Here is a 12,028-nt window from a genome sequence, read left to right on the forward strand (position 1 = left end):
TGAAGGAAGCCGAATCAAGCAGAAGTTAATGCTTCAATACATTGAACTTCTGAAATGGTCTCACAATGAGTATATGCCTTGTCTATTTAGCTATTTTGAGGTGATTTAAAGGCAATAGCTCTTTATTAAAATGCATTTAAGAATTTCATGAACTTTTCCTCGGTTGGTGAGCTTCTGAAATGGATTCAGAAAGTTTCCTCCAAAGAGAAACAATTTTAAGGTACTGTTGGTGTGATACTCACCGTTCCAATGACTTTATCGATATTGAAGGGCCCTTGTTCTGTTTATCCCTAATTAGCTGTGTCCTTCTGTCCTCCAACTCCTGAAGGTCTGATACTGGCTATGAGAGCTTGTGTAATGCCAGATGCAGTGTGCAGTTTAATGCAGTATCTCAACTCCCATTCTGCATACAATATTCCAAGTGCCATGCACTTTCTTGCAACTCCATATGTGTTTTCAAACTTGCAGCCTGTAGATGCTTTCACAAAATGTATTATTAATATTTTTTGGTTCTGCTGAAACTGTAATATCATAATGCATTACAGCAGTGTCTGTGACATAAGTGACAGCTTTCATCACTTATAAAACCACGCTCCAGTACATGCAGTAACATTGCCTTTAGACTTGAACTGCAGTGATTGCATCTGGCAGTTGCATATGGTGAAACTTAGCTACTGCCCTTTTAATTAAATTATAGTTGGGAGCTTGCTTCTGGGAGCTTGCTGATCAACTGAATTTCACAGTAAAATAACAGAAATGTGACTTATTGTAAGTAAGGGAATTTGCAGTACATGCAAGAGCAGGCAAGAAGCTGTTTTTGTATCTAAAATAATTCGGTGTGCCATCTCTACTGCCAACAGAAAATGACTACTATAGAATCAGACCATACCCTTCCTCTTCCTTCCTTTCCTAAACCACCCAGTGGAAATCTGAGGGAGGAAAAACAACGTTACTGTTTCATTTGGGATCCTTCCTAGATGGTTGCATTATGAGTGGAGTAGTACATTGGTCTTGTCAAAAAACTCCAGTAGAGCTTGTCAAAATCAGTTCCTGGGTTTAAGACCCAGCTTCCCCTCCCAGGTCAGGCACTGATTACAGCAAAATGAGTCCTAAGGGAAGGCTCCAGCTGCTGGCTTCTCAGGATCCAAGGTGAAGTAGCTTGGCACTTACACAAACCTTCCTGTTTGTCTCAACTCTGTTCGTATGAGAAACCCATCCATATCGCTTCCAAATGCTGGAAAATACCCAAAACCTTAAACTCACTACATCAAGACTAACATGTGTGGGAATGGTCTCATTCAGTGGTATACAGGACTGACAGCCCTCCCTGAACATAAATAGAACATCTATTAAAAATCTATGCCTGATTAAGCTGTTTCTGTGGGACTTGACAGGTAGACCCTTTTGGACTGTCAAAAGCAGATCGATGCAGTATTTGTCTCCAGCTTTGAAGCTCTCCACACTCTGGCTTTGACTTTCTCAGAAGGGCTGCTTGCAGATACCCCCCCCCCCTTCTGAACCTTTAGGATCTCCCACTTCTTTAGTAGCACATCAGCTCTCCTACTTGAGATTTTTTTTGTATTTTTTCTTATTTATAGTTTATTCCTTGTGGGACACGTTGAAGCTGTCACAGAAAAATGCTCTGCCAAAGAACTTGAATGTTTTTCTCCTAGACAGGAAAAGCAAATATAGAGATTGTATATAGGTCCTTAAAATTGCAGGCCTCATAGCAGCAGTTCCTTGGAAGAAAAAAAGACCACCCTAATTGTCTAGACTTGGATTTAGATGTTTGCTTTAGGCTATTCAAATGTAAGTATTTTGGACATAGCTTCTCAGCATCTTCTGCTATTTTTTAATTGGAGCTGAGGGATTATGCCTGAGGAAGCTCAATTAAGACAACTTTGGCTCGCATAATTGCCTCAGCAGGTTAGTGACTCAGTGCCAAGCTCCATGAAAGTTTAAAAACATTTGGGATTTAATGGTAGAAATTGTCAATATGAAAAGTTTTCAGTATGTTTTCTTTTCAGATTTCCTAGAAGCTGCCGATATCATGGGGCCTTAAAACCAAGTCCTGAGGGGCTTGCCTTGCTGTGTGTTGGAAAGCAAGATTTCGGTATGGCCCAAACATTTCCTAGTTTTAGCTCCTGTATGCTGGTGGTTTAAATACCACAGTATTTGATACATTGTTATTGTGCTGCTTTCTAATGAAATTGACCTCCAGGTTTCCTGTTCCAGAAGGCAGCGATTCCATAATTGACAGATGGTGATAAAATCCCATAACTTTATTACTAATGTCTGTGCAGATTGAAATATGAATGTAATTGCACATCTCTGAAACAAACGGAATCAAACGAGCTTAATGATTCTACATCTGCCTGTAGAATCTCCATTTGACAAGGTCATATGCTCACATGAGCGAAGGATAAATGTTTGAGGTAAACATGTTCTGCGAGACAGGAATATAAAAACGTGTGCCCTGATGGGAAGTTGACTTGCTGGCTAAAGGTAATCCCTGTCGTAGCAAGTAGTTTGGCAGGTACTGTGTAAACATGATCATGTACTGCTTGCACTGTACATGATAGCTGTATCTTAATCTCTTATGGACTCCTAGTTACTCCCTGTTTCCTCGGGTACATCATCCTGCCTGGCTGTAAGCAATAATACTTCATGAATTTCATGTCTTGTGTTCTGAAAATCAATACTACTTTTCCTCTCTTCAAGAAGGCTCGCGCCTGGTTCCATGTACAAGTATGCCCAAGTGGATTGTGCACACAGACTGTAAAGCAGTTGGTAGGATGTACACTTTGTATTTAGATGCTTGATTACAATCACATGCCCAAGCTCCTGAGTGCCTCTGTGCTGCTGTGTGCCTCCTACTTGTCCTTCAGGGTAGCTGTGTGTGGCCCTCCCAAATGTGAGCTGCTCCAGGCATCTCCTCTGATCCACTGGTGTCCTCTGGTCTCTTTGGAGGGAGAGTTGTGGTGAGTTCCTGAATGACAATTGTAGTTATGCAGCCCTCTCTCCATGGTACTGTTTGTTGTGATTGCTAGCAAGAGATCAGCAGGAATAAAGAAGGGTTTCTCTGATTGTCCTGTTCACTAATTGGCAAAGCAGTAGGCTGAATTCACTCTGCACGTCTCCTTCCATAATTTGTCACAGCCATTATACAATTTTGTTGGCCTTGGGGGGCAGAAGAAGGCACCCAGCTCCAACCTGGATGCAACTCTGGTGTTTTCTGCCCTCCAACCAGCAGGGCTTGCTCCCTAAGTAAATGCATCCTTGCTTCACAAAACCCTTCTGCCAGACATGTCTGTTCCTACAGATGCCCTTCTTTACAGGAAAGAATGCAGCCAGTCCTGTCACCATACTTGCTTTTCTTTTACGCACTGCTCAGAAGGAATCAGCAGTTTTTCCCGTTTCTGCTTCCCACACTTTCGGTGTTTAGCTTACATGTAGCCAAGAGTAATCTTTAAGGCAACTAATCTTAGTTTAGTCTGTGCTGAGGAACTGAGGCAATATATCACAGTTCTATTTTGTAAAGTCTCTAGGCTTCTAAAGCGGTAAAGGAGTTTCTTTATAAAACCCACAGTCTGAAGGTGTAAAAGACAAGCAAATGAGAACTTTTTTTTCCAACCTGTCTGGCATGCACAAAGTACTAGAATTCGACCCTTAATTGAATTTTTGGCACCTTCCTACTGTGAGTTCAATTCTTCTCGCCGTTTCAAAATTCACGGTGCTTCATTTCTGTGAACTCGGTTTGAGTTTGTCGGTATGATGTCTCAAAATATCCTGGCTTACAGAGGATGCTTGCCCCTTTTTTGCATTTTTCTGAAAGCATATGTAATGATCTGAATAGTTCACAGCTTGTGGGTGTGAGGGGGCGATGTTGTTCTACTTCCTCTTAGTCATTCCAGCCTTATGCTTGGAGGAAGGCGAGAGCTATAGTTAATCAGCACTGTATTCTAGCCTATGCATGTTTTTCTTCAAATGTTATAAAATTGGTTTCCCTTCTGCCCATGTACAGGAGTACATCTGTGCTGGCTAAAGGACAAAGAACAGAAGTGCTGCCCTTCCACTGAGCTGGCAGTGATCTGTTGTGGGAATGTGGCAAGCTGAATTCCAGGAGCGATGAAACCTTTACACAAGCTTTTGGGGAATGAAACTAGCTTTCAATGCAAATACCTACTGAATAGTATGTGGCTGGAAGCTTTCTGATTATTTTAGGTAGCGTGAGAATTAATAAACAAAAAATCAGAAAGAGGAGTGTCTTTTATTAAGATGGGTCCAAGGAACTCTTAAAAACCTCCAAAGAGCAAAACCTAAAGAAGCCCCTAGGTGAAACAGACATGTCTCTGTACTCAGAGCAAACACCAGGAGGTACAAGTCATCAAATAACATCTCTACAACTGTGCAATAATGTTTTGTATGGAGCTGCAGGCATTTCTCAGTTTTTTGAGGCAATACTGCATCATTTAATGTTTTGTTACTGCCTTTTTACTGGGAACTGTTACAACCAAGAACAAAACGAATGCTCTGACAAACCTGTAGGAACAGATGATTTGATACACAATTGTTTCAAGAAGAGGCTACTGCAAGAAGGGTATGGGCTGGTTCTAAGGGGAACCAGGGCTGGTTTCACCTGGTAGTAGGAGAGAGTAGTATTCATGTACCAGTTGATTTAAGTTCTGCTTTATTTTAGCATCTGTCACTGGATCTCAGATGAGAAATTTGCATCTTTGGTCTCAATATTTGTGTGCTTAAGGGATGAAAGCAACTTTAACAACTTTAATCATATAGGTAGCTAATAAATTCAAAATGTATGCAGTAACTTTTTAACCAGATGGCTTTGAATTTTTTAAACTGTTCAGTGTAGACTTCATCTCTTCAGCTGATGCAGTATTTAACTGATTTCATTGTTAAGGACAGACTATGGCAGACTGCACTGCTGATAAACAGTCTGAAAAGGCTGCCTGAGAAGTCTGATACTCAAGAACTGTTTAACTTCCCAGCCATACGTTGCACAATGTTCAGCTTCGTTTCCTTTGCTTAAAGTATACTTGTGAGCAGGGTACAGGCATTTTTAAAATGCTCTGTAATTCCATACTGCTGTGGGAACAAGAGTGCCCTCATCCTACTGAAGAAAGATACTAAGAACATGCTGCACTGTAAGTGCTCAGCTGTTTGTTGGATCAAGACCTGCATAAAGAGGCATGCGAGAGCATAAAACCAAGTGTAATATAGCCTAAAGTAAGGTGGAATCAGAGAAGCAGTAACTTATGACTAGAATAATAATTAAGAGAGATTCCCAGTTGTCAGGAAAACAGTGTGCATGTGTACCAGCACAACAGCTGAACTAAAGAACTTACCCTGAATGTCTTGGATTAGACTGAGAACAAAACTTAAAATTTACAGATAATCATTTTCACTTTGGCTAGCACAAGGGTTATTCTACAGCCTTTTCCCCACTGACATCTCTCACAGATCTTTAGTTTGCTTTAAAACACCTTCCCTCATTTTGTACTTGTGCACTGAGAAAGCCCTTGCCTCGCAAATAGCCTGAGAGCGCTGCCACCAAAGGACCTGAGCACATCCTCTGGCTGTGCTTGCCTGCTGCAGTCATCTAAGCCTGCCTAGCAATAGCATGTGTGGCAAGGAGCAGTGGTGGAGTGCTGGATAGCAGCCTCTGCAACTAAAAGGCTGGGGAAACCTACATTTTTAAAACTGAAAATGATCTTAGGTCTTCTTTAACCTTGTCAGCTTGGGCAGTTCAGTGCTATGGCCTTCATATAGGGTGGGAGGGGGAACCCATAGGTGTCTGTGTAATTACAACATCATTGAGCAACACAAGTTAGGTTAAATTAGGATGTGAGATTCCCCGATTTTACAGGCTAATTTAAAAGCCACAACGATGCTCTGTGTTCATCCTCAACATAAAAGAGAAGCTGCTGCTTCACTGTTCTTGGAGTGGTTTTTTTGGCACACAAATTCATGTGCATGTCACACCTGGCAGGGCTTTTAGGATGAGACAAATACCCCCCACAAAAAAAGAAAAAAAAAAAAAAACACAAATCAAGTTGTCTACTTTAAAAAATCTTAATATCTTTGTCAGTAACTAATAAATAGCTTTAAAAAAAAACACTTCTATTGAAGTGTTATTAAAAAACTATTAAGGAAGTTGATATTCATACTATTCTGGACCACAGTTTTTCAAAGTGTTTGAGGTAAATGGTGGTTGTGCCTCAGACTGAAGCCTTTCCATTGGGAGGCAGGGGAACGTTAGTTTTATAGCGTGCTGAAATACAGCCACCACGCACAGTATGGAGCGGGAGCTGTGGGCCTGTGACTTGTTTGGTGCCGTTCCTGAGGAGATTACGAGCCTTTGGTAGAGGTTTTTGATATCTTGTGAAGACTCAGAAAGATCCATCCGATAGCCCAGAGATGAAGTGAAGCCAGCAGAGGGGCAGGTTCATTAGGAATTGAGAAATGGAGAGTGTTTCATAGAAATATGTATGCAATCATCAGAAGAGAGGTGGGGAGAGGGAGGAACAGGCCTCTAGCTCGTGTCTCGCTGAGATCCTGCCCTTTTCCCCTGCAGCACGTCTGCTGCACTAGTTCATCTGTTTCATTTTCTCACTGAAAAAAAAAATAAACAAAAGGCTGAGCCACGGCAAGGGACAGGAAGAATCTTAAACAGCGGCCGCATGGGTTGCTGCCAAGGCGCGTACGTGCACCCTGTTGCTTCTTGTATTTTCTCAGCTATAAAATGTGAAGAATAGTGCTTAAATTATGTATCGTTTGGTGTTATGGAAGTTAATTATCTAATGCTGCACAGTCCTCTGAAGATGAGATGAGCTATATAAATGTTGTACAAGGCTTACCAAGGGTCTCCGTGTGAGGTGCACAGAAACTCTGGTAACTGTGGAGCCGGGAGAGCTGGGAAGCACGAGGCAGAGGCCCTGGGGCTGGCTGTGTGTGGACTTCACTCAGCAGAACAGCAACATCCACCTGAATTTGTACCATGCTGACACAGAAACATGCAAATACTTCTTCTGGACCAGAGCTGTCTGCTCCATTGTGGTAGAATGTCCTAAGTGTCCGAGGTTTGTAGCTGAAATGCAGGTGGTGTCGGCTGGTGTGGCTGCCCCAGGCAGCGGTGGGTTCAGTGCTACAGCAGTGGGGAGCTAAAAGGGAAAAAGGAAGATGTGCAGTCTCCCATAAGGTGGAGTTTTGGCGGTGTCACTGGCTGCGTGACAAGCCAAACTGGGCTGGAATGAGAGCTGTTGTTTACTGAAGCTTTTTAGGAAAGCCTGGGTGGGGGTAGATCAGTCAAATGCTTTAGTACCAACCTGTTTTCCCCTTCACTTTCTTCTTACACACAGTAACTTTAGCTCTCCTCTACAGGTCTCTGAGCAGGGCTTCTCTCTTAGCTAGCTTACCTAGCCAACTCTTCATTATTTACCAGCAGGCTTTTTGGCTGCTTGCCGTGGGTTTTGCAACCAAGCAACATCAGGGTACGCTGCCTTTGTCACCGGTGTCAGCGAGCTCTCCTGCGGTGCTTGAAGCAGTTCTACCAGTTCCAGGCTTAGAGCGGCTTAGATGAATAAGTTGCATCTTACCAGAAGGTCAAATGAAAGAATTGTGTTTCTAAGTCTCCTTGGTGGATGAAGTGCAGAAATACACACCGATGCCAAATCAGGATTGCTTAACAATACCCTGCTTTAAAGGGAAAAGTAGGAAAGGCATTGCTGTGCTTTGATGTCTTTTTCTGTAGAAGTAGCATGAGGTCACATAATGAAATAGGCTATTTGGGGGAAAAATAAATGATTCCTTCAGTTCAAAGGGTATATCTATCAGTATCTCCTCCAAATAACTACTGTCTACGTTTAACTAACATCAATAGATTTTTTCCAGACACCATTAAAACTGAAATACTGTTATATTTTCTGAGTGTTATGTATTGTTATTTATAAGATTAACTTATTTCCTCTATATTTCATCTTGCAGATCTTAAAATCTTACAACATGTATTTCCTTGGACTGTTGTCTTTGCTTGTTTTGCAAAGTAAAGCCTTCAAGACAAATTTTCCTGATGAAACTATTGCTGAGCTTTCTGTGAATGTTTACAATCAGCTGCGAGCTGCAAGAGAAGATGAGAATATTCTTTTCTCTCCTCTGAGCATTGCAATAGCCATGGGAATGGTAGAGCTTGGAGCCCATGGAACCACTTTGAAAGAAATTCGTCATTCATTGGGTTTTGACAGCTTAAAAAATGGTAAGGACTTTTAATCATGTTTTCCAAGGGGCTTTTTGTCTTAAAGAAACAGATAATAATGCTTGAAAATGCTTGAACCACCATGAAAATGACCCAGTGATGTTCATAGATTTTTAATAAGTAGCTTTCTTGACATCTTGTTTGGCCTGAATCTGCTGAGGTGTGCTTGAGTGGATTCCAAGTCAAGAGATGCCAATTTGCAATCGTGACTTGGGCACCTGAATTTTAGGTGACTGCAGTTAGCTATTACCTTTGTTCCTTTCTTCAAAATAAGGATGCTTTTGTCTCTACAGTTGTGAAAAGACTTTTTGGAAGTATCTTTTCTTTAGGGCTTGTAATGAAACCTGAAAAGGAAAGCAGTTGTTTTAAGCCATATTGTTTAGAAGAAAGTATGAAAATGTTGGTAGTTTAACTTATGTCATTATGTCTTACTTTTACAAAACTGGCTTGGTTCTTATAGGTAGAAATGTAGATTTTACCATAAATTCTAGGTCTTTAATGCTCAGTTTGCACTGCATAATACATCATACAGGCTTGCAGGCTAAATTAGGAAATAGAAGCATTTTGCTTGTTTCAGCATGATACTCCACATGTTCCCCTCAGCCTTGCTGATACACAAGATGCACTTCTAGCAGAGAACAATACTTCTGTGCCATCCTGTTTGTACTATGGGATAAGCAGTCATGCATCTGGATGTAGTGCTGTGAAATGCAAGCATGTTCAATGCAAACCACTGTATTATGACTGCAAATGGAGAAGATCATTGTTCTGAGAAGTGGTTTCTATGAATTTTGATGTTGGAATGACTGGTTTAAAACTGGAATTGAATCGTTCCTTGAACTTGTTGGACTTTAAGTCCTTAGCAAATGGATATTGGTGAAGGAATTCTGAATACAGTTTAGAAATGAATTATTTGGCAAGCTTTCTTGCACCATACCTCTCTGCAGATTGTCTTTCTGTGGAAGTAACGGTGAATATTCAGTTCTGCAGTTTCTCTAAATGTTGATTAAACTGTCCCCTAGCTGTAACTGAGGGAGTTATGCAACAGATTTGAGCCAGATCGTTCACCATTCTTGCATCAGTGCTATTCAGGGAAAGTACTCCAACAATTTGAGATTGGAACATATAATTGAATTCAAATTTTAAGCTAGAATTTTCAGCTTCAAGTAGGCAACACAACAGTAAAAGCCTTATGTTTTGAAGCAGACCACATTTTTTGAGTCCCATTGGCTTTTGGCTGCAGGAACAGGTAAACATCCTATGTTTTTTTTAAATCCATGTAGTACCCTGGGAAATTCTAAACCCAATCTTTGTTCAAGGAACCTTGTGGGGGTCCCTTAGCATCAGAACTTAATTTTCCTTACCAAGCTCCTAAACAGTTTTTAGGAAATAATGAAAATTCTGTTGGCTTTGGTGGTAAAGCACAAAAGTATGACTCATAAGAATAATTTTAAGTTACTCCTGTTGTTGAAAGGATCGCTTTTGGTAGCTTTGTCTGTAATGGAGTTCAAATGGATTGTTAATATTGCTAATTATAGGAAGTAGAAAGAATAAGCTCTAAACGTGTTCTGCCTTGCAGATTGTTTTTTCAGATCTGAAGGTGTGTTCAGGTTTCAGTCAATGAGGCTACGTGTGCTGATCACTACTGGATTTAGAAACAATTTTTTAAAAAAGGAATCTTTTCATAAAATGACTTTGAATTTGCAGCAGAAAAACATGCAATGACTTTTTCTAAAACCTTCTCACCGAACTTGTTTTTCTTTCCTCAGGTGATGAGTTTACCTTTTTGAAGGACCTTTCTGATATGGCAACTAGTGAAGAAAGTCATTATGTTCTGAATATTGCTAACTCTCTTTATGTGCAGAATGGATTTCACGTCAGTGACAAATTTTTGCAGTTGGTGAAAAAATACTTTAAAGCTGAAGTAGAGAATATAGATTTCAGCCAGAGTGCAGCTGTAGCTACCCACATCAATAAGTGGGTGGAGAATCACACAAATAGTAAGTCCACGTGATTTTTATATACTTCCTGCAGTAAGCATTTGTTGTGTTTCCAGAGTTACACAACATTGTTGAATTGTTACTTGGGTCTTAAACAAAACAGATAAAAGTCAAGATACCTCCTCCCATAAAATAAAATAAAATAAAAAAATATACTGGTACTAGCTTTTCATGCATTTATTTTTTTTTTTTCCTGTGCAGGGATCATCTGTAATATTTACTGAAGGAGAATGTTTCAATGGTAGTCATTTTAATACTGATTTTGGTATTAAGCTATAAAAAGTAGATAGGTGCTATCGCTAAATGCTTAAAACACCTCTACAGAGGGGTAATTGACCTATGCTTTGGATGTGTGGGAGGATCACACATGCTGAGAAACTCATACAGGTACAGAGAAATTGAATACTAATGAATGCTAAAGATAATTGTAATAAGTGCAAAATCAGACCCTGTAATTTAATCTTTTCCATGTGAGGGAACTAGATCGCATGTTGAAAGGGTATTTGATTGTAAGAATATTGTCACCAGAGTTTTACAACAAAACCGTGTAGCAGGGGAAAGGAGTAAGCATTAAATTACTGATGTAAATGTACCTATTAGATCTGTTTGGCGTGGTGCTTGTTCACATGTGGCATCCCAGAAATGTGACACTTTCTGAATGCATGTGCAGTCAAGGCACGAGGGTGAATTTAGTGCCCCCTTCTAGGGATCAAAGCATAATCTCTTTGCAGTTCATCTGGTGCCCTCTGAGGGATGGATGATATTTTGAGCAATTCAACAGAAATCCAGTTCTAACATCAGTTGTACCATTGTGAAACTGAAGGTAATGGAGCCTCCTTTAGGAACTAACACGCCATCGTATTGTAGGAGCATTTAAGAATCCATAATGCTGTATGGAAATTACAGTACCAAAAAAACAGTACCAAAGTGGGAAAACACCTCATATAATGCTTCTAAACCATTTTTGAAATGATCTAGTTTTTCCAAGGGAAAACAGAGCCTATTATATTTATAATAAATTCTGCCCTTTATCTTAAGCTGCAGAAATAGAGGGAATGTAAGTAATGCAGCAGCTTGCGCAGTGTTTTCAGAGAAGCATGGTGTCTAAGGGAAAAGTAAGACTCTTTTTATAAGAGCACCCAGATCTCATGCTTAATAGCTGCCACATCTGCTGACCAAGCTCATAACCATCATCCTGCAAGGAACTGTCGAGCTAACAAAGGCAGCTATAGGTTTCTCAGCATTAGGTTGCGATAGTAACAGTCCCTCAGCCTAATCTCTGAGCACTACATTTTATTTCTCTCCTGTCTGCCAGCTCTGACAGAAGGCTCATTTTCTCATTAGGTAAGGAGTATAAGACAGTCAGGTTTCCAGTTCCAGCATGTTTAGCATGATGGGAGGCTCAGAGCAGAAAACATAAATGAAGGTTTCTCTGGCCTGAAAAATTAACATATGTTTGTGTACTAACAAGATGTGGCTGAAAAGCACAAGAGGAAATGATGTACCAAATAAAACAGGAAAAAAGTGATGTATATTCCTTATTTTTTCCTTTTTTCCAACCATAAAGTATGGGTCATATCTCATTTTTAAGAATGTTCTAGGTAAAATGCAGTATTAACACCGAACCAAAACAAATACTGCCCTGTGGTACACAAATTTCACTCCAGTTGATAGGTGTCATATGCTCCAGAAAGCAGAATGCAATTTGTTTTAAACCATGGGTTAAGAAGTAATAATCAGACTGAGGAATGTGTTT

The 12,028-nt window shown here is 40.3% G+C and overlaps 1 protein-coding gene across 4 annotated transcripts in view; it reads left to right on the forward strand.

The window, feature by feature from the left end:
* SERPINI1 (serpin family I member 1) overlaps window positions 1-12,028 on the forward strand; it is a 46,824-nt gene that overhangs the window by 15,760 nt on the left and 19,036 nt on the right. For all 4 annotated transcript variants that reach the window (XM_068691510.1, XM_068691511.1, XM_068691514.1 and 1 more), the window contains exons 2-3: window positions 8,005-8,272; window positions 10,042-10,272. In XM_068691510.1, coding sequence (XP_068547611.1) covers window positions 8,023-8,272; window positions 10,042-10,272 — 481 coding nt within the window. In that variant the 5' untranslated portion in view covers window positions 8,005-8,022. The remainder of the gene's footprint in view (window positions 1-8,004; window positions 8,273-10,041; window positions 10,273-12,028) is intronic.

This window comes from Anas acuta, chromosome 9, assembly GCF_963932015.1.
Source record: "Anas acuta chromosome 9, bAnaAcu1.1, whole genome shotgun sequence".
Classification (NCBI taxonomy): Eukaryota; Metazoa; Chordata; class Aves; order Anseriformes; family Anatidae; genus Anas; species Anas acuta.